The 23,298-nt window shown below is 39.1% G+C and overlaps 1 protein-coding gene across 1 annotated transcript; it reads left to right on the top strand.

Annotated features, from left to right (window-relative positions):
* Positions 1 to 19,115: 19,115 nt before the first annotated feature.
* Positions 19,116 to 22,902, top strand: LOC143597461 (uncharacterized). The gene is made up of 2 exons (XM_077075964.1): positions 19,116 to 19,593; positions 22,087 to 22,902. The coding sequence occupies exons 1-2, from the start codon at positions 19,123 to 19,125 to the stop codon at positions 22,849 to 22,851; spliced, it is 1,236 nt and encodes a 411-aa protein (XP_076932079.1). The 5' UTR covers positions 19,116 to 19,122; the 3' UTR covers positions 22,852 to 22,902.
* Positions 22,903 to 23,298: the final 396 nt, after the last annotated feature.

Raw genomic sequence — 23,298 nt, 5'->3', positions numbered from 1 at the left:
GTCTTGCGCCGAAGCCCAAAGACTCATGCGGAAGAAGTGTGTTGCATTCTTAGCCCATGTGGTTAAACCTGCTGAAGAGAAGAAGCTTCGCGATATCCCTGTTGTGCGTGATTTCCCTGAAGTTTTTCCTGATGATCTTCCTGGTATCCCTCCCGCTCGTGAAGTCGAGTTCCGTATTGATCTTGTCCCTGGTGCTTCCCCCGTAGCTAAATCTCCTTATCGTCTTGCACCCGCTGAGATGCAAGAATTGGCCAGCCAACTTCAAGAGTTGACTGCTAAAGGATTCATTCGCCCTAGCTCTTCGCCCTGGGGTGCTCCGGTGTTGTTCGTTAAAAAGAAAGATGGATCGTTTCGCATGTGTATTGATTACCGCGAGTTGAACAAACTCACCATTAAAAACCGGTACCCCTTACCGCGTATTGACGACCTCTTTGATCAACTCCAAGGTGCCTCCTGTTTCTCGAAGATTGATCTCCGCTCTGGTTATCACCAGTTGCGCATCCGCGATGAAGATGTTCCGAAGACTGCTTTTCGAACTCGTTATGGCCATTTTGAATTCTTGGTCATGTCCTTCGGTCTAACCAACGCACCCGCCGTTTTCATGGATCTTATGAATCGGGTGTGTAGGCCTTTCTTGGATAAATTCGTGATCGTGTTTATCGATGATGTTCTGGTGTATTCTAAGACCAAGGCCGAGCACGAGCAACATCTCCGATTGGTATTGCAAAAGCTTAGAGCCGAGCAACTCTATGCTAAGCTTTCCAAGTGTGAATTTTGGTCTGATGAAGTACAGTTTCTTGGTCATGTTGTAAACAAGATGGGTATTCATGTCGACCCATCCAAGATTGAAGCAATCAAGAACTGGATTACGCCATCCTCTCCTTCTGAGATCCGTTCCTTTCTGGGCTTAGCTGGTTATTACCGGCGTTTCATTTCGAACTTCTCAAAGATCGCTTTGCCTTTAACAGCTCTTACGCACAAAGGTAAACCATATATTTGGGGCTCGAAGCAAGAAGAAGCCTTTCTGACGCTCAAGCGTTTGTTGTGTGAAGCTCCTGTTCTTGCGCTACCTGAGGGTAATGATGATTTTGTCGTGTATTGCGACGCATCCAACCAAGGTCTCGGTTGTGTTCTTATGCAACGAGGCAAGGTTATCGCTTATGCATCGAGGCAACTTAAGGTTCATGAAAAGAATTATACAACTCACGACCTCGAACTAGGTGCAGTTGTTTTTGCCTTGAAGATCTGGAGACACTACCTTTATGGTACTAAGTGTATCCTCTACACTGACCATAAAAGCCTTCAGCATATCTTTGATCAAAAGGAACTTAACATGAGACAACGCCGATGGAACGAACTCATCAGCGATTACGATTGTGAGATCCGGTATCATCCTGGTAAGGCTAATGTGGTAGCCGATGCGCTCAGCCGAAAACCCTGCCAACTTAACTGTATCTTGCCGCGCACCCAGCTTCACTTCGCGCCGATTCAAAGCAACCTTGAATCGCGTATTCGTGACGCGCAGCGCGCATCCATCAGTAATGGCAACCTTCGCGCCGAGTTAGCGTGTGGCGCGGAAGCGCACTTTGTCCCTAATCTGAGTGGAATTCTCTGCTATCTTAATCGCATCTGGATCCCTTGTGATGAGAATCTTCGCGCTGATATCCTTTGTGAAGCGCACAAATCTCGATATTCTATTCATCCTGGCGCTGATAAGATGTACAAGGATTTGCGCATTACTTATTGGTGGCCTGGCATGAAAAAGGATATTGCTGTGTTCGTAGCTAAGTGCCTGACTTGTTCTAAAGTTAAAGCTGAACACCAACGCCCATCTGGTTTGCTCGAACAACCAGAAATTCCTACGTGGAAATGGGAATGTGTAGCGATGGACTTTATTACCAAGTTACCTTTGACAGCAAGCAAACATGATAGCATTTGGGTAATAGTGGATCGATTGACTAAATCTGCTCACTTTCTGCCCATTCGTGAAAACTACCGTGTTGAGCATCTCGCGCAGCTTTATGTCAAGGAAATCGTCTGCCGCCATGGTACTCCTTTGAGCATCATATCCGATCGCGATGGCCGTTTTATATCTCGCTTTTGGAAATCTCTCCAATCTGCGCTAGGAACTCGCTTGGACATGAGTACGGCATATCATCCTCAGACTGACGGTCAGTCTGAGCGAACTATTCAAACTCTTGAGGATATGCTCCGATCTTGTGTTCTTGATTTTGGAGGTAATTGGGATTCACACCTGCCTTTGATCGAGTTTTCTTATAACAACAGCTATCATTCCAGTATCGGTATGGCCCCATTTGAAGCACTTTACGGTCGTAAATGCCGCTCCCCGATTTGTTGGAGCGAAGTGGGTGAAACTCAAATCACAGGACCCGAACTTGTTCAAGAGACAACCGATAAAATCGCCAAGATCCGTGATCATCTGCTGACTGCTAGAAGCCGACAGAAGAGTTACGCAGATCGTAGGCGAAAGCCTCTCGAATTTCAAGTTGGTGATCTTGTTCTCCTCAAAGTGTCGCCTTGGAAAGGTGTTGTCCGCTTTGGGAAGAAGGGTAAGCTTGCTCCTCGTTATGTTGGTCCATTCAAGATTCTCGCGCGTGTGGGAAAAGTTGCCTACAGACTTGACCTGCCGCCCGCGCTCAGTAATGTGCATCCAACGTTCCATGTATCCAATCTCAAGAAGTGTTTAGCTGACGAGAACCTTCACATTCCACTTGATGAAGTTCAAGTTGATGAAACTATGCATTTCGTTGAGAAGCCTGTTGAGATTATGGATCGCGAGGTTAAGCAAACCAAGCGCAGTCGTATCCCTATCGTGAAAGTTCGCTGGGAGTCCAAGCGCGGAGCCGAGTTTACATGGGAAAGGGAAGATCAAATGAAGATCAAGTACCCGCACCTGTTCTCTGCGCAACCTACTTCGAGATAAATTTCGGGACGAAATTTCTTAAAGTAGGGGAGACTGTGACATCTGCCCCGATCCTACCCGACCCAGGTACCCGTTTCTCTGACCCGATCTCTCTTTTATGATTTAATATTTATTTATACTTATATTTTACTTTTAATAATAATAATATATATTTCCTTCCCGCCTTTTTCTCTCTCTTTCTTTCCGCCGTCCCGTCCCTCTTCCTTCTCTCTTTCCGCCTTCTTTTCCCTCTTGTCGCCGTCCCGCCCTTACGCCTTGTTTCCCTCTTTGCTTGTCCTTTGGTTCTTCCCGCCTAAGGATGTCTGCAGCTCCACGCGCCAGACTCCTTACATGGAAGCCTGCGTGAAGACATCTTGTTCCTGCGATGCGTGAAGAGAACTCTTCTCGCAGCGCGCTAAGAATGCATGTTCTTCCCGCAATGCGCTAAGAATGTATGTTCTTCCCGCGATGCGCTTAGAATTCTTGTTCTTCACGCAGCACGCTAAGGATTTGTGATTCTTCCCGCAGTGCGCTAAGGATTGTTGTGCCAGCCTTCGCGCTCGCGCACTCAGCCTTCCCGCGCTTAACCCTTGTATCTTCTGTTTTAATCTAGCCGTTTGCTTTTGTGTTGTCTTATCTTTTGAGCTGTTGACCTAATCTGCTTTATGTCTGAATAGTTACTTTCGGCGCAGCATGCGTACCAACCCCCATTGGTTGGTAGAAAAAGTGACTGACATTATCTTTTGAGATCTGCTTTTGCCATGCTTGACCAGTACCTTTATCTGAACCGCCCATGCCTGTTACTGTTCCCTGTCAGCTTTTATCTTGCCCCCTGCAGCTGCCATATCTTTTGATATCTTTTGCTTTTGGAATCTTTTACTTTTTGAGATCTTTTCCCCTTTTTCTAGGGATTGTGTTCCCTAGGGTTTCTCTATAAATAATAGTATTATTTTTCATAACACATCACACACAAACACTTAATCTCTCCTGTTCTCTTGCTCCTTGCTCTCTGCCGTCTTCCTCTCTGCCTCCGTCGTCCTTCCTGTTCTGCCCTGCTTTTCCGGTAATATATATTATATATAATAATTTACTTATTTAATTATGCTAACTTATAATCAAGACTTAAAACCAATCGTTAAAACAATAATCTTATTTATAGGTTGACTTGTGCTTGTTTAAAGTTGGTTCTTGCTTTATCTATCACCGCATCGTTTATCATGTGAGTAATCTCGTACCTAATCCCTTTTTGCTTTTAAATGTTTTGGGATGTTCATGTGTTTGTACAAAACTTGAGTCTTAAAACTGTTTATGAACTTTAGTCGCGCAGTATCCCATGTGTTGAGGACGTTTACTTGGCTGTTTATTTGTATGTGTGTATCATTAACCGCTTTGTTCGGCCTATTCCGCAGTTCCGTTGGTACCATTAGTTGAACACGGGAGACCTATCGTTTACGGTTTTCTTGGTTTACACTTGCACAGATGTTTTCTCGTTTTTATGCTCAATTGGGAGCATGGATTGAACTATGATCTATGAACTATCTTAGGCTTGATCACAATCTGATTACACCCTTGTTAAACTCTAGACATACACGTGTTGCGCGCAGATTTACTATGATTATCTATGATTATCTATTAAACTTGATTTCTCACCAACACGCAAGTGTTTGACGTTTATTTTAACACATGTTCAGGTTTGCAGTAGCTGTTTTGGAGCTTGTGGACACGTAGGACGTTTTTACTTTTGGACCTAGAATTAAAATGTATCAAGACAAGTTAATGTTGTTTGAATGTTATAATTTATAATATATTGATTTATATTTTGATTTATGTTCTTTATTTTCCCCGCTGCGCGTGCGCGATAAAATGTGTATTAATAAATATTGACACCAATAGTGTCGCGAGTAATGAAGCAATATGTGGCGCCCCGATGTATAATCCGCCTTTGGTCGGGGTGTTACACTTCTGGTGTCCAGTGGAAGTGCGTTTTCTTTAGACAGTTTCTCAGCGTCGACACGAATGGGAACGACCTATCCGCATGATTTGCCAAGAAGCGGTTAAGTGCAACTAGGCGTCCGTTCAGTGTCTGAGCTTGTTTGATGGTGGTAGGTGATTCCATTTTAATAATGGCTTCGACCTTTTCAGGGTTCGCTCTGAAGCCATCTTTTGAAACGATGACTCCTAAGAACTTCCCTTCTTCCATCCCAAAGGAACACTTGCTCGGGTTGAGCTTCATGTTTATCCTTCTGAGTGTGTTGAATGTTTCTTCGATGTCTTTCAACATCGCTTCTGGGTTAAGGCTTTTAATGACCAGGTCATCCATGTATACTTCCAAGTTTCTCCCAATTTGGGCATGAAACTCTTTGTCCATCAGGCGCTGGTATGTGGACCCGGCATTCTTAAGTCCGAATGGCATCATTTGATAACAGAATGTGCCATCGGGCGTCCGAAATGCGGTTTTGTCCTGATCGTCAACGGCCATGTGGATTTGATGGTATCCTTTATACGCATCAAGGAAGCATTTAAGGCGAAACGGTGATAACGAATCTACCTTAAGATCAATTTCGGGTAACGGGTAACAATCTTTGGGGCATGCTTTGTTCAAGTCTTTGAAATCTATGCACATGCGCCATTGCTTGTTAGACTTTGGTACCATTACGGGATTTGCAACCCAAGTTTGATATCTGCTAACGCGTACGATGCCCGCGTCAAGGAGTTCCTTGACTTGGGTTCTACACGCGTTAGCTTGTTCCGCCCCCATTACTCTACGCTTTTGTATGACCGGCGTAAAAGCCTGGTCACACTTGAGCTTATGCTCTGCTTTACTTCGAGGTACACCAGTCATGTCTGCTGGTTTCCATGCGAAGATGTCAGCGTTTTTTTGTAGTAAGCGTTTGAGTAATATGCACGTAGGATCAGTTATTGTTGGGCCAATGGTAACCGCCTGGTCGGGGTATTTTCCATTAAAAGCCCATTCTTCTGGTTCGGTGATGGTGGGTTTAGCCATCTTTGGTTTGGGTGTTGATGAGACAGATGCGATGCATACCTGGGGAATACCGGTGACCATCGCCACGCCCTCAGCTGTTGGCCATCCCATCATGCCGTGGACTGAAGATACTACGGCGTTGAATCTTGCCATCCCGTCTCTCCCGAAGAGAATGTCGTACGTGTGGTGTGGCTTCCTCATTACGACAAAGTCTACATCCTCTGTGCGGGAGAGTTTTCCGTCTGTGAGAGTGACGGGGAAAGATAGGATGCCCAGAGGGGTGTTTGTGCTGCCGTCGAACCCTTCCATCGAGGCGTAGACCGTTTCCAAGCGTTCCTTGTCTTCATCATCTAACTTGTCGAAGAACTGCCTATACATAACTGTTGACGAGGCACCGTTGTCAACAAGAGTGCGGGAAGTGATGTAGTGTCCCAGCTGGCTTTTGATGACGATAGGGCCTTCTTTGCTGGGTCCTCCTGGCACTCATGGGAAGCGCACCTCAGCTTCTTTCCATGCGCATGGTTCTGTCGTCTGTCTTTTTCTTCCTCTGATGTTACCACGAACCATGTGAATGCTGATGTCAACGGGCTTTCGTCCGTTGCTTTTGTATCGGTTGTCATTCTGCCCTCTATTCCTGATTGATGCCACCAGGTGTGTAAGTTTGCCTTCCTTGACGAATGTTTCGATAATATTCCTCAGAGATAAACACTTCTCAGTGGTGTGACCCTTTGTGCCGTGGAAGTCACAGTATTTGCTCTGGTCCGCGTCAGGTCGTTGTCGGACCGTTGGAGCTTTTGGCCATGGGAGTTTCTCAGTGGCAAATATCTCCGTGACGCTTTTGGTGAGGGGCGTCCACCTGGTGTGTTGGCCTGATGGGTGTGTATTATCCCTTCCGCCTAATAGGGAGCGAGAGCTGGATGAGGTGTCAAAGTTTACCCTTGACTGCCATATGCTTGGCTTCCTCCTTTTGTTTTGCCAGGCGGACTGGACGCTGTTTTCTCTAGTCCCCTGCGTGTAGAAGTTTGTAGTCTGGGGCAGATTCCCACCCAGTTGCTTATCCGTTTCGGCAAAGCGCTTGGCTGCCGTCATGATGGCATCCCATGTGGGTGGCATGCCATCTTTTCCCGTCAACGTGCGGATAAGTTCTGGGTATTCGGCGCCCTGGATGAAAGCGGCGCGAACAAGGTCTTCGCTTATAACGCCCAGACTCAGCTTTTTCGAGTTAAAGCGAGTGATGAAGTCTAGTAAAGGTTCATCCTTATCTCTAACGCAGTTGAGGATCGTCCACTGTTCTTCAATATACTTCCTCTGTTGACTGAAGTGTTGGCTGAACTTGTGTTGGAAGTCCGCCCAATCATAAATGTGGTGGACCGGTAAACGGTCAAACCACGCTCTAGCCGCTCCAACCAGTGTCATCTGGAACATATAACACCACGTGGGTTCCGTCCAGCTGCTGACGGTTGCCCCCGCTATGAATCTGTTCAGGTGATCATCTGGGTCGGATATACCATCATAGGTGCCGATGTTGGGCATCTGCTTGGCACTTTTTGGGGCGATTGCTTCCGCAATGTCCCTTGCAAACTTGGATGTTCCCGCGTTTGCAGCAATTGGTCTGAAGGTTTTGGAGAAGTCAAGTGGGTTTCCCCCCGCGTTTCTTTGTTTGAAGGTTTCTCCGAAATTCCTTCTCATTTGGAAGTCCGTTTCCTTACGCTTCCCTTTCGCCCTAAGGCGAGGGTTTGCGTCGGTGTCGGATTCCTCCTGATCATCGTCCGAGGACTCGCACTCACTGCTCATGTTGAGCTGTTGGCGAGTGCTTCCAAATTCGTCAGCCTGTTGGACGGAACGTAAGCGTTCGTCCAACTCAGCTTGGAATTCCTTCTGACGTGCCTCCGCCCACGCTTTAACTTGTTCAAGTGTTTGGCGGGGGAGTCTCGTCTGCTGTCTTTCCACCTGGGTATTATTGAATCCCAGGGGATGGTTGTTTACTGCACTTGCCCCAGCTTGGGTAACTGGGGTAGTGTTCGTAAAATTTACTGCACTTGCCCCGGCTTGGGTAACCGGGGTAGTGTTCGTAAAATTTGTGTGCTCGCCGGTGTTCCCCCCAGTAGCTGGGGTTGTGGTTACCGGGGCTTCCTGGTAACTCGTTGGCCTTAGGACCGGAGTAACGTTAACCATCTTTCCAGAAGTTTGAAAAAACTGGAGAAAAATGAAGTTCTAGCTTTTATGCACGGATGGCGCCAATGAAGAAACACTAACCGGACCCCGGGCAGATTACGGGTAACCTGGGGGTTAGATAGCTGTTTCCCACGAGGGGTTAGACCCGGAGAAGATGGTTCTTCTGATATCCTGCAAAACAGACACCGTGAGCTCGTCACTGAGAAGGGGGGGGGGTTCCTCCTTGTGACCACCCTCCGGCGTGAGAATCAGACTAGATTGCTCTTTAAATATAAATGTATATTAAGAGATTGCTAGAGCAGATATCAGGTATAATATGATGATAATATGTTAAGATAAGATGATCATACCATTTGTGGTATTTATAGCCGGAGGTAGGTTTCCAAGGAGGTGTGGCCTGCTGAATAGTATTCCTGTTCAACCAACAGTGGCCTACGCACGTGCCCTGCTGGTAGTTGGTGAGTAGGCAGCGGCTGATAGTGACCAGGCCTGCTGTGTACTATTCCTTTTTCACCAACTACAGGCTAGGCACGTGGTATGTCAGGAGTTGGTGAGTAGGTAGCGGCTAATAGTGACATACAGTACAAGAGCATGCTGCTCGCCATACTGTTGTCAATGAGCTGTCGTATCTTTGGACAGATCTTTTGCCCATACCTCGTCAGGTACAGTAAAAGATCCTCAGTATCGTACGGACTGGCTCATTTGGGCGGGAGTATTCCCCCTCCCGCCTTTGTGCGGGAATGTTCCCGGCTTGCTCATTCCTTCTTCAGGTGACTGCTGAATTATTATGAGAGTTAAGCCTTGTGCGTGTAGCCATGCTGCGCGGGTGGCCTTCCCTGATGGCCGGTATCCGTAACTGCGGGAACAGGCGGAGTACCTGAAAACCATTGGTAGGCGTTTCCTGCGGGGACAGCTTGCGTACCGCACGTGAGGACGTCACGTCTCTGAGCGTGGTGGGTCCTGCTGATCCAGTTGGTTTCTGCGCAGACGTTCCTTTAGTTTAGTCTTGCGGGTTCAACCGCGCAGACGTCCGTTAAGGAGTCTTGCGGGTTGAACTGCGCAGACGTCCCTTTTCAAGGTGAGTCTGTGGGTCCAACTGGGCTCTGCTGGGACCTACCTCTTCACTCAGTTTACGTAAAAACGTGTGTTTAGAGGGACTTTAGTTGCTAATACGTGATAATGGAGTCTCGTATGATATAGATCGCGTGTAAAATATTTATTTAATTAAAGAGTCTTTGGTCTAGCGCCTAGCGGTGTCAAGGTGTTGGTTAAAAATTTTGCTTTTAAAGAGGTGAGGGTTCAAGTCCGGTCTTGTAAAAATATATACATACAGTAATTTAAGAGTAGAGTAGGATTTGTTTTAATAAAAATATATATAAAATAAACCTGTATATGATACATTGATACGTACACAATATGAAAGTTTTAACTACCGTAGAATAAACATGCATTCGGTGATGAGATTCTAGTTTGCTAGATGAGCCAAAGTGAATATATATCTGCGTAAGACAGGAACATAATTGTTTATAAATGTCACTACTTTCATTTTGGATTCTATTTCGAATTTTAGTCACTTTTTGTCATGTATGGGCAATATTCCTAAAAACACATTTTGTAAAAAGAATTATTTTTTTAGGCCCTCCGTTGTGAAGGCACCATTGAAATATCGCCAGGTGATATCCCACACCAGGTGATAATATCACTGGTGCCACCCCAATACCGGCTTTAAAAACAAATAAAGATGTATCCCGCCCACTAATGACCAATCATATTTTTTTGGTTTTTTTGTTACTTTTTCTTTTAAATATTAGTTGGGCCTGGTCAACTCATAACGTGCTAGTTAAAGAAAATACCAGTGAACCCACGTAAAAATGACGTGATGGTTTAATTATCAATTACAAATTTAAACCACAACACACAGCTTTAAACTAAACTTGTCATTTAGTTGTGTTTACGGTTTAATAATCTCTGTCGGATAGATTTCTTTCTTCATTTTAATGCATATAATATAATAATTTAAAATGTCATACTTATTTTTTCTATAAAAAACTAGACATTATTAAAATTTAAAAGAGGTTCTAGTACCTTGCAATGTTGTGTAGGCCAAGGAATTCAATTCTTTAATGGACCTTATCTTCTAAAGGCCCCCTCTTTTATTCTTTCATCACTGCATTGTGCACTTTCCATTCATCTTGATGTGAATAAATTGATGTTTCTTTCCTAAATCTTATGTAAACATAAATTTCTAATTACAAATTATAGTTTATATTTATAATTTGTTTTCCTTTTAATATTATAAAGGTGTTCCAAAGCCTTGAAAAAAAACACAAGAAGGCCAAACTCAAATTTATCTCTCTATTTTCAAATAAAATAATAATTTAATACCGGAAATTGACAAATTGGCATTCATACCGTATGGTTTTAGAATAGTTGCCATGCCAAAGCCATTTAATACTACTGCTATACTCAAAATATTGTAATAAAGTGATAGGTAAAAGTCATTTGATTGTTGTTTTTGAAATAGGATGCGCAAAACTAGTCATATATGTAATATGTGTCACCCCGCTTTCTCTTGCCTCACTTGCATTACATTCTTCAAGAGCATCATCAAATATAGTGCTGTAAAAATCACGACTAGGCACCGATTAATCTCCGGTTAATCGTTAATCCCCACTTCACTGATTAATTTTGGGATAATAGGCTAACTAATCGGCCAATGGTCACATCCGACCAAAATCTGCAGGTTCCCGCTAGATTCTGACCAAAATCAACGGTTTCCAGTGAGATACCGGCCAAAAGATGTTTGTGCATGTATAAAACTGAAAATTAATCGCTAGTCTCCACCCTACCGCTCGACTAACGACTAGCGGTTTTACAACACTGATCAAATAGATGCCTTAAGGTCTAATCCATTTAGTAGTAACGTCACTCATGCTTAATTATGAGAATATAACACATGTGTGGAAGTCTAACCCACCTATGTGGCTATGTCAAACATAAGAAACCCTTACGTGAACTTAAGATAAAATCCTGACCACTACACCATAGAGGTTATGACAATCGCATAACTCATTTCACGTTGTTCTATATCCGTATCTCCTCTCATCCACATAACTCTTTCTCTCTTTAAACTCGTCATTTTCACTTTAAAAACTTCAAAGAGCTCCCCTATTTTAGAGCATTCTCAATAGTAGTTTCGAAGCGTTTGGTTGTATTTGTCTATGTTGAAGAGTTTTTAGGCATGATGTTAAAGCCGGTGACCAACCTCAAACGAGGTGTGGTGGGCCATGGTGTGTTAGTGGCGGGTTTGGTATCAATAGTGATGACAAACGAAACCAAACCTGAAGGTACACCCAAGGCATTCATAATGGATATTATGGCACGGGATGACATATGTGAATAGTTTTCTAAAAATGTTACGAGTATGGACATATATGGTATTAGCTTATGCTCAACTAGGTTACCTGAAATATAAATAACTATTTAGCTAAACCATATCGTTAACATTTTATTTTCACTTCTCTTTATTCTTTGTTAGTAGGGTAATATATCAATCCACTACTTTTTAGTTTTTATATTTCTAATTACTTGGATAATTGAATTTTATAGAAATTAGAATAATAAGAAATGTGTAAAAAAATCCCAACAAGTATTCTTTTAATAGTTTACAAGTATACCTAGTCAGGCACACTCACACACGGGAATACTCACACCCGACGAGTGTTAGACCAAGTAGATAACATGTTTTGCCAATTGGATATGGAGTCGTACTAACCGATAAATGCGGCATTCAAATAATATTGTAAGTCGTAATTTTGTAGAGTAGTAACATTAATAATAATAATAATAATAATAATAATAATAATAATAATAATAATAATAATAATAATAATAATAATAATTGGTTAATTTGCGATAACTCTACATGTGCTTTGTTGAAAGTCATTTAAAGTGAGGAAGCTTAAATCTTAACATCATACATGTGCTTTGTTAAAAAATCATCAATGAATGTTTTGTGTCACGAACCCAAGCTACAACGTACTGCTAAAAGAATTTTTTCTACCTAAACATATAAAAGGTTTTGGGATTGCTTATTTAATTAACTTTAAAAGCTTGCTTTTTTCTTTTACCCTAAAAAATGTTTATTGATCTATGACTTTTTTAAAACGAGTTTAAAAAAATAATAATATTTGGATTAACTTTTGTGGTGGGGAAAATCAATAAATCAATAACGGTTACAAAAAGGCCAATTGGTCCAACGATAGCCTCACGGCGAGCTAAGAGTTTGATCACATTGGGTCTTCGGGGGCAGTGAGTTTGCCTTGGAATTGGTGGCGGGTTGAGTCAAGTCACCAACGTTGTATGCGATCGTGGGCGAGAGTGGCGTTTGCCAATAAGTGTACCCGATTGGTTCGACTTTGTTGGTCTTTCAAAGAAGAAGTCAATAAATTGTTTTTTAAAAAGTGTTTGGTTTAATTTCTTTATCTACAATAACCAAAAATGGTGTTCTTATATATTTAAAACCATTAATGCTATTACTATTTTGAGAAGTAATGAGCAAAGGGTTAAGATAGATTAATAATTAAAAACTATTTAAAAAAAGGTTGGTTTTTGCAGTCTTTGAAAACCAACTTTTTAATAACTTTTGAAAGGACAAAATAATAAACCCTTTTATCAATATTAAACACTTTTTACCTTAGACTGTCCGTGGTGGCAATGTTACTATCTGTGTTTTGGAGGATAATGTGGGGGGTACACCGCACCCCTGCGTTTTGTAATTTTTTTGGCTACGTTATAAGCAAAACGTGATTAAATGGCACACAAATAAAAAAAAAGAGCCGTTGGGGCCATGTTTACGTTGAAGCCGTTGGGTTTTTTTTAAAAAAAATTATATTAATTATATTTATACTATATAAACAAACCAAACTCATTTTTTAACACATTCCTTCCACTTCTATACCAATTATATCTTTTACACAAATATTTATACCATCATGTTTCCGAATAACAACCAAAATATTCTCGGTTTCGGTCAATATGCCCGTCAAGGCAACAAAATCTACAACCGAACCAATCTACCGCCCCGACGCCAACCGTACCCGTCCCGCATATGTATGACCCGCAAATGGCCACGCACTTTGCATTTCTACAGAACTCTATGCCAAATGCGGTGCCCGGTTTCCAAAACCCAACGACAAACATTTTTGCCAGTTCGGGTTTCCAACCCGTACCGGAGACCCAACCCGAGGTCGAGTTCGTGCCGTAGACACAACCCGTCCCGGAGACCGTAGGCGGTTCGAGCTAACGCGGACGTCCGAGAAACACGGAAAGAAGGCCGCCGGCGAACCTCAGGTTAAAAAGACGGTGATAGCGTAGAGTATCGACGAGTGCATACTATGTGCTCGTGCTTGGTGCACGATATCGGAAGATGCCAAATGCGGTAGGTTTTTAAAATACATATATATTTTTTTAAATTTCTTATAACAAACATTAAACTTGTAATGTTTTTATTTTTTTTTAGCGAACTATCAAAAAATGGGGGTATTTTGGCACAAAATTATAGAGTTGTTCCACGCGCTTGGCGGGGACTCACGTCGAGAAAAAGATTCGTTATTGTCGAAATGGGGCGACATAAACACCAAATGCTTGGCTTTCCATACGGTTTTCTCTCTGATGAATCGAAATAGGAGTAGCGGTGTCTCAGACGCTGAAGTCATGGAAAACGCGTTGACTGAGTTTCAACATAAGGTCGGGGGGCCTTCAACTACGTTGGCATTTGGAAAGACCTATTGAGGTTTCACCCAAATGGGGCATGGTGTTGGATGCCGAAGCCGAAACCGAAGGTGGTTCGCGTAAAAAAAGTCTAAAACATCGTCTTCGGTTGATCCAGACACGCCCCGTTCCGACGCTCGAAACTTCAACCTAAGTGATAATGACGCTGTGAATACTACCGAGATGCCTCGGTCGGGGGGTAGAAGAAGCAAGGCCAAGGGAAGGGGGAAAGGGGTCGCTTCGTCGTCGGCAACGGGTTCGAATCCCGAATTGGAAAGTCAATTCAAAGAAATGAACTCTCGACTCCAAGATTTACACGAACTTGGAACCCAACGACTTCAAGTAAATTTGGACGCCGTCGACCTACTTAGAAGGAATGAAATGGACAAAGATATCGAGGTTTTATCAAATGAGCTATCCGAAGACGACCCGATAGTCCAATCTCTAAAAGCCACTCGACGAGCGAAAATTTTAGAAAAATATAAATAAGTTTTAGTTTTATTAGTATTATTTATGTATTTTTTTAATTTAGTTTTTATTTGGAAGTTTAATGTATTTTTTAATTTTATGTTAATTTATTTAAATGATTTAGTATTTAAAAAAACAAATAAAATTAATAATGATTGGACGCCACATGACGCATAATGCCTGGGGGTGAATAGTTATGACTACAGCTTGTTTTTGTAAAAAACCATAACTCTGACTGGGCGCCACGTGACGCATAATGCCTGATAGTGGAGCTTTATGACTACACATGGTCTTAGTGTTTTTTTTAAATAAAAGTTATAAGGTAATAAATCAATTTTAAACTCAACAAGGCAAGCATTTTATTTTAAATTTATATACTTTATTGTAAGTGTTGTTTTGGTTAATTGAGTTTACAGTTGTATTGTTCGAGTTTTGTGCTTATTATTTGGTTTTCAGGTTGTTACGAAGATTTGAATATATTTTAAAGTTTTGAGTTATTTAGGTTCGGATGATATTGGGTTTGGGTTTAATTAATTCCAAACACCCCCATGATATGAGGCTTTTATAATACAAAACCACAAAGGAGAATTTTCAATGACTCAATGATATAACTAGAGGATATTAAAATAAAACGTCTAAAACTTAGTATATTTGTAAAAGAAAACTCAAATTAGTTGTTTACAAGTATTTTTAGAATAACAAATAACAAACCTAAATAAAATGTTCCATATTTTTGATACATCATATAATTAAAATCTTTATCTTTATTTAAAGCTACTAATCAAATATGTTTCATATATGACTTGAGTTTAGCCGTGTTGGATAAATGGATAGTGTGTTATGGGTCATGTTTAATGGGCCATGTTCTTTAAAGTGTAATATATGTAATTAGAGTATTTAACGGGTCATGTTTATAGGTTATCGGGTTAAATATGTAAATCTTCTTTTACACACGAAGCCGAGAACCCGAATACAACTCATATATAATTGAGTTAAAAAGAAAACCAGTTCATGGTTCATTAAACTGAATTCCCTTTTTTCCTTACTTTTTTAAACGTATAAATACTCGAAACTTATAGTACACGTTTATAATTCAATTACATTTAAACAACCAAACCTAACCATCATTTTTTCCTTTTAACTTGTACGTGTAGGCATAACATGGCCAAATGGATTAAACGATGACATAAATAAAATGTATAGAAAAAATAAGTCAACCACGAAAAACAAGAATAATTCATCATCATCATCATCATCGTACTCAGTATATCCCACCAATAGCAAAGCTATGTTAGGGTCTGAGGAGGGTAAGATGTAGACAGCCTTACCTCTACCCCATAGGGATAGAGAGGCTTCTTCCGGTGAGACCCCCGGCTCGATAGTAGTTTTGCATCAAGCCTTGGACATAAAGCACATAGCACTCAATCATCGGGATACCGGCTGATTGGTGCATGTACCCTCGTCTTTCGGCTATCAACGCCACCACATGATGCCTGATTAACCTTCCGCCACTTTTAACGTTATTTTCACGAGATTAGTAAAATAACGTCAAAATTAGTGCAATTTCACTTTTGCCCACCCGAGGGTTTACACATATATACATAATATGCGCGCACCTCAAGCAGGGCGTTTGTCCTTTAACAAATGTTTATCCTTTTTTTTCTTCCAATGTTAATGTGTATACTGGGCTTTAAGCCACTCTCACATCAACATTTTTGGATGCCAAACACTTATACGTATAACGAATGGGGTGGGGTGGTTGGGGGGGGGGGGGGGGGGTTCTCTAAAGTAGTGAATGCCTCTGTAGGTGTCAATACAGTGAAAGTAATAGCTCTAAATGGTGAAACCAATTGCAAATTCAACCAATTAAAATACTCTACTGATACTTTGATTAAAAAAGATTAATAAATCTGTTTTTTTTGCCGATTTTTGTTTCAATACATATGTACTATCTATCGCATCCCTAAACGGTTCTCTAAAAGGTTGTTTCGTGCTTAACCTATTTCTAAGCAGGTTCGCGTTTGGAAAATATACACGAGTTGTTATCGTGTTGTGTTTGTGTCTAACACCATATGTAATCATGTCTTATCATGTTGTGTCTAACATGTTAATTGAGCCCAGTTCCACTCGCGGATTTAATCAACTAAATGTGTTACACATACATCACATGTACAAAAGAGCCTTTAGTCTACATCACAGATACCCTAATCTACCAAAGAGCCTTTAGTTTGGGAAACATAAAGAAATTGAATAAAACTTTGTTTACCCAGAAGTGACAATTCAAGTTTTGTGGTTGGCAAAAAAAAAAAAAAAAAGTAACGCATTCGTTTGGTTTGGAACTTGGATTTGTCTGTTTGAAATGATGTTTATTTTTCTGTCAAATTTATTAGTTTGTATTAAAACATTTACATGGTTAATGGTTATAATACATATTTGTAACAACATATTCCAAGTTTAACTGGGAAAATTCAAGTTCTAAATTGAAATGTCGGGATCTCAAACCGCCCAACTTGCTTCCATTTGAACAATTTAGTCGATGTCTTCAAATTTCCGTAGTATGGAAGAATAGTGGGTGTGCCAAGAAAGGTCCAATTTTTTGTGCATGAATATTTGTAGAAAATTCTCTTAGATTGGCTAGGTGGGATGACCATGTCTTTCTATTTAATTCAACAATTTTGAATTGGTACTTTCTTGCTAGATTTTAGTCAAATTTTCATTGCTAAAATATTCAAATAAACACGTTTTCTAAATACCAACTCAACTTAAATTTGTCACACCGATAAGTATATTATTTTATTTATAAATCCACACCAAGTCATAAATTTCACTTAAGACGTCTAGCCGATGTTTCAGGAGTTTGGATATATAGAAACGTATTTTGTTGTATTGAAGCCAAAAGTGATTTCCTAGGAGATTGACAATGTTAAAGTTTCTTTTTTCCCCTTTTAGATCCAAAATTAATTTAAATTTGTAAACATTAAATTGGAATAACCCAAGTTGCAACAAACATTTCTTACCCATTTTGAAAAGAGTATTTGCGACAGATAAACTCCGATGTAATTCTTTGTGACATATTACAACCGATAAATAGTTTTGATTCTTTACAGTTTCCGACTAATACACTAAATTTTGTTTCGCTGTGTGAATTGTAGGAAGTTGAATACATGTATGTTCGGAGAATTCCTAAGAATTCAAGGGTCTTGGACGAGTAAAAAAAAGCCCCTAAATCACAACTGACCTAGCTTGAACTCGATTTGTCTACAAATCAAGTCATATTGGCTCGAACTGTACAGACCTCTGCATTGTCTTAAAATGGCTTTCCCGCTTTATCAACTAAACTTTGGTCTGTAATAAATGTTTGTATAAATTAAATATACTATTTAATTAACGTATACGGTATGCGTAGATTCTTTCAAAATTTCTAGCCTCCCTCCCCTCCCCAAGAAGACTGGATCTCTGGGTCGCTCGCCTACCTCGTTCATCTCTTGGGTCAACCTTGCCACCAGGACGGGACGTACACATGCCTTTGAATGAGAGGTATACTGGCCATTTTGAATTTACACTCGATCTAATTACGAATAATATTATGCAAAGCTCATGTAAATAACCATGCAATATGTATTTTATAGTTTAGCACAAAAAACATGGGAAGCCTTGGGGGAGGGGGCAATGTGGGTGACCGGTCGGGACATGTTTTTTTTGTCTGACACAAAATTTTTTGAAAATTCCCAAAGTTATATACATATAATTTTAGATATCCCAACGCTTAAAGACCTCTGTCATTACCATGCATTATTTTGTTAATTCTTATGTTTATTGCTATAACAATTTAATCGTTGTTTGAAAAAAATGGTTTACAACATTTTGTTTAAGACATAAGGTCATATTTTTTCCAGCTCAGCCGAGACATATGAATTCTCAGGACTGCTCCTACACTAAACAACAAAACACAATGAATAATTTTACATCTATGCATAATAACATACAATTATGTATTAATTACACATTATAAATTACCTAATTAAGCACACAAATTGTATAATGACAAATATATATTACATATTTATCCACTATATCGCACAATAATCATTGATTTTTTATAAATTCTTTTAAAAAAAAAGTAACGTAAAGCATTACTATACTAAAATCAAACCTAACAATTCTCTGCTCGACCACTCCTAAAATCACAACACTTACATGATTTGAACCCACATCAACTATTGGTTAGGGAACAAACCACTTTATCTACTGACATTAAATTGAATAATTTTTTGCACTATGATACGGAGTATAACGTTTCAATTTCTTTTCTTATAAAATTGCATTTTATAAAACCTGTTTGAGCTAATAAATAATGTAAACAAGTTTAAGTAAAATAATTCATCAAAGAGAGTTGATTCACTTTTTTTATACACCAATAATCCTAAACTATATATTTACCCACACACTAATTGAGTGGTGACAAAAACAAAATACTTAAAACACGAGTTTAGAAAGATGAGGTATTGAATTCAATCTATCCACAAATGATAAGGATTAAAAAAAATAATAATTCATGTATATATAGTCAAAGCAAAGCAAGCTTTTCAAAAAATATATATATATATATAAAGAAATACATTATTTAATAATATTTAAACTAAAAAAAGAAAAAGAAAAAAAGGTTATAAATACAAATTTTGCATTACGCTTGAGCTTCCCGACCTACACATCCCCACACGCCAACTTCGTGTCTTTCCTCCTAATCTTCTTCTTTTCATTTCATTTCATTTCATTTATTATATTATTATTAATCTTCTTCATGTTTTCACTTGTCACCAAACGCTTCCCAGACCTCAAATGGCGTTCTCCGACTCTATTCATTCTCGCTACCTTTTCACTTGTCATAATAATATTCTCATTCTCATCCGACTCCATAAGAAACAATCCCTTTCTATATTTACCCAACCTCAACTCACTCTTTAACAATAATAATAATAATAATAATAATATCACGGCTCACTTGAGACGCTCCAGGATTGCTGTCTGTTTGGTTGGCGGAGCACGCCGGTTTGAGCTCACCGGACCCTCCATTGTGAAGAATATTTTCAACCAGTATCCGAATGCTGATTTGTTTTTCAACAGTCCCTTGGATTCCAACTCGTACAAGTTTTCGTTGTTGAAATCGGTACCGAGGATTGCGGCTGTTAGGGTTTTTAAGCCTGTGGACTTGCCAGAGAGTGACGTGGCGGAGAGGGTTTTGACGTCCAGTAACTCGCCCAATGGGATTCAGGTAATTCTTATGTTTTGTGTTTTTTAAAGTCAATTGATCAGACTTTTTAATTACTTTTTATCCCACTTTTCTCGTGTCTTGATGTCTAGGTATATATATCGTGAATATAAAAGGACATAACGTATATAACTAATTATAGATAATTAGTTAATGTAATGTTTTTGAGATATAATGAGAGGTCGCGTGTTAATATATATTTAGACGTTTTTTTTTTGTTTTTTTTAACGTAAAATTTGTAAAGATATATAATGGCATTAACCTTTTCTAGCTGTTGAGTACCCGAAGTTAATTAGTTGGTCGTTAAAAAAAAGTTTTAGAAATTGGATGGCATTAATAAAACTGTTTTTTTCATCGGTGAGTATTTGAATGTCAACAACTCAACATGATATGGAGTTTTAAATAAAAAAAAGTGTATATATATATATGATGATATTGTAAATGAATTGGTTAAACGAGATTTTGGAAGCAATTTTAAAGTTTGGTCTAACAATCAATTTGGTTCATTGGTTCAAATAAGTACTTAACCATGTCGGTTTTGTGGAAGTGTGCACAAAAGACAAACAATTTGAGAACTATAAATAGACATAACCATTTTTATGATTGTGCGGTTAAAGAACCATTTTTTGTATATGACGGTTCAAACAATATTAATTATTATGTACTTAAAATTGATTTTTCAATATATGTAAAGTATAGTTAAGTTAACAAGAAAAGTTGGTAAAGGATCAACAAGAAAAATGTTGTAAAAATTAAGAATAAAGAAAAGGTTGTTAGTTGAGAAAGATAGTGTTGGTTAACTATGGGTGCCAACCATTGAATAACACATAACAATCATGAAAATAAATGTGAAAATTAGAAAAGTGTCATATTCATATATTGGTAAGTTGTAGCTATCATTTGGGTGAGATCGATCCACAACTCCTGAAGCAGAAATAAATGACACTTTGTGGGGATGCATTTGTTTCTCATTTTAATCATCACAAAATATAATAATAATTCAATTATTTCGAATTTTAATATTATAAAACTAATAGTATAAAACAATTTATTTTCCTACAAATTATAATTCGTATTATTTAATGTATCCTCATTCCAAAGGTAGATTTAAGAGAAACGCCATATAAAGTTAAGTATTTTAGATGGAAATATTTGCTGTTAAAAAAAGTACTAGTCTCTTGACTAAAATGAAAGAAACCGGATGAGTGATTTATTTTTAGCCTAAAAAGGTTATATTAAATTATAAATAAATAACAAATATATGGAAATCGTGACACGTAGGTTACGTTTGTTTTCTTTGAAGCGTATAAAATTATTTCTCGATCAACCAGTAAATATTAAACCGAATAATTCTCAAAGTTAATGTATTCCTTCTGATGTGCAATTCGAATGTTTTGGTCGTACGTGTTGTTCTCATACCAAAATTGGGAGAATATATACCATAAACAACTTTTCTATTCAAGGAATCAAATGACTTGATAGAAGATTTTAGATTATATTTGAAGACAAGATTTTACGTGTGTTTTATTCCTTATATCACTAGCATAATTAAGGTATAACAGTAAATCCACTTTTAGTATCTCAAATAGTCAAATATAGTAATTGTCTATCAATTATCATTAATTCATTTTAATGTTGAAGCACGGTCAGTTTCAGAATATCATAGTTTTTGTAAACAAATCGTTGCAATTTATAAAGGCAGACTTAAAACAATTTCTTTATTTGATCCATTTTCAAAATACTTTTATACATCAGAATTACTATTCGTATGTTACACATTAAAAACAACAACAAGAACAAGCATAACTTTTTTTTTGGATACATGTGTGCTTATTGCATTGACTGCCTTTTATATAAAATCAATATAGTTGTTTTTATACAATTTATACATAGGATAAAACTAAAACCCACAAAAAATATTGCCAAAAAATCAATTAACATTTCTTAGAAAGCCGGCTAACATAGTTGACACGAAAATCCAACCAAGATTTCTTGTAAAGTCCTACAAAAGAAATGTTCTAAGTCAAGGGTAGAATAGTCAGTTGACAACACCAACTTATGCTTCTTTACCAACTTTTGCTTGTTTACCGTTGACTTCAAACAAAATATAAAGAAAAGTATTATTAAATGTTAAATTTAATTACAAAGAATAATACTAATAAATTAACATTTAATTTGATATTAGGGCTTCATACCGTATCATTGGGTCACTCCGAACGAAATAACATTTAACTTATGCTTCTTTACCAACTTTTGCTTGTTTACCCTAGAATAATACTAATAAATGGTAATGAATCATACGATTGGTTGGGTCAACTGACGGTGACTTTTTATCATTAGATCACTTCGTACAAAATACCAAAACAATTCTCTATTTGTTAACCATTAAAAAAATTTAACATCTAACTTGATATATTTTTTTGTTTTCTAATTTTTTTAAATAACTAATATTGCTCTACCCTTACTAACTCCCGTTAATGTTTGTTTATTATTTAGGGTTTATTGCAGTACTTCAATCTAGTGGAAGGTTGTTTAACCATGATAAAATCATACCAACAACAAAACAACTTCACCTACAACTGGATAGTCCGAACCCGAGTCGACGGGTACTGGTCAAACCCGCTCCAACCCGACCTCTTCATCCCGGGTCACTACATTGTCCCTTCCGGATCCTCCTACGGCGGTCTCAACGACCGCTTCGGCGTCGGAGACTTCAAAACCTCCGAGGCCGCCCTCTCCCGCCTCTCCATGATCCCGGAACTCGACTCAGCCGGGTTCCGGGATCTCAACTCCGAGTCGGCTTTCCAAGCCCAACTCAAAATACGTAACGTGCATTATAACATGAGACGTATCCCTTTTTGCGTCGTGTCGGACCGGACTTATGAGTTTCCACCGGGACGGTTTGGTGTCCCGGTGGCGGATATATCGAGTAAGGGGCCGTTGAGTGGGGTGAAATGCCGGCCGTGTAGGTCGGTGTTTTCGGGTAAATGGGCGGCTGCGGTCGTGAACGGGTTGGACCGACGGTGGAGCTGGACGGAAAACGTTAACGGGACGTTGAAGCTATGTGATGGACGTGGTGCATGGGAACATGGGTGGGAAGATGTGTTTGATAAGGTTGCTGGGAAGAAACTGGCCGCGGCCAGGAAGAGGGTGTCTGGGTTGTCGTTTGACGATTGCGTTAAGGATTTTGAGTTCATGAAACGGCGGTCGGCGGTGTGGGATGTGCCGTTGGCCGCGGAGGTTTGTGAGCCGGTTAGATAGGTAGAAGACAGTTGGTAAATGTTAATATTTACAGGAAAAGGGAGAATAGATTAGAGGTTATATATACCAATGTTTTAATATTGGTTGGTGAAAGGAATTATGGAATTTGAATAAATGAATGATCAAGTGTATTGGTTTAATGGGCTAATTACCAGGGGTACGGGAGTTGTGTTGTAGTGACGGATATAGAACAAAAGTTTACGGGTATGCTAATATTTTATTATTATTGTACATTCATGTAAATGAAACGATTTTTTACTTTACATGCATATGAATGAAACAATTAGTTTTTTTTTTACTATACATTCATCTAAATAAAATAAGAATTACTAAATAGAAAATAAACTCATTAATATAATGCTCAGTTTTGTCTCTTTTGTGTTAGATGTTCTAAACTAACATAACATTCAACAAATAATTCGTAAACTGTTTGGCATGACGATAATC

Source organism: Bidens hawaiensis, unplaced genomic scaffold (genome assembly GCF_021521415.1).
Source record: "Bidens hawaiensis isolate Kalapana, Puna unplaced genomic scaffold, B.hawaiensis_p1.1 tig00001792_1, whole genome shotgun sequence".
NCBI lineage: Eukaryota > Viridiplantae > Streptophyta > Magnoliopsida > Asterales > Asteraceae > Bidens > Bidens hawaiensis.
The sequence above is the reverse complement of the archived record's forward strand: the minus strand, read 5'-3'. Positions and strand labels throughout refer to the sequence as shown.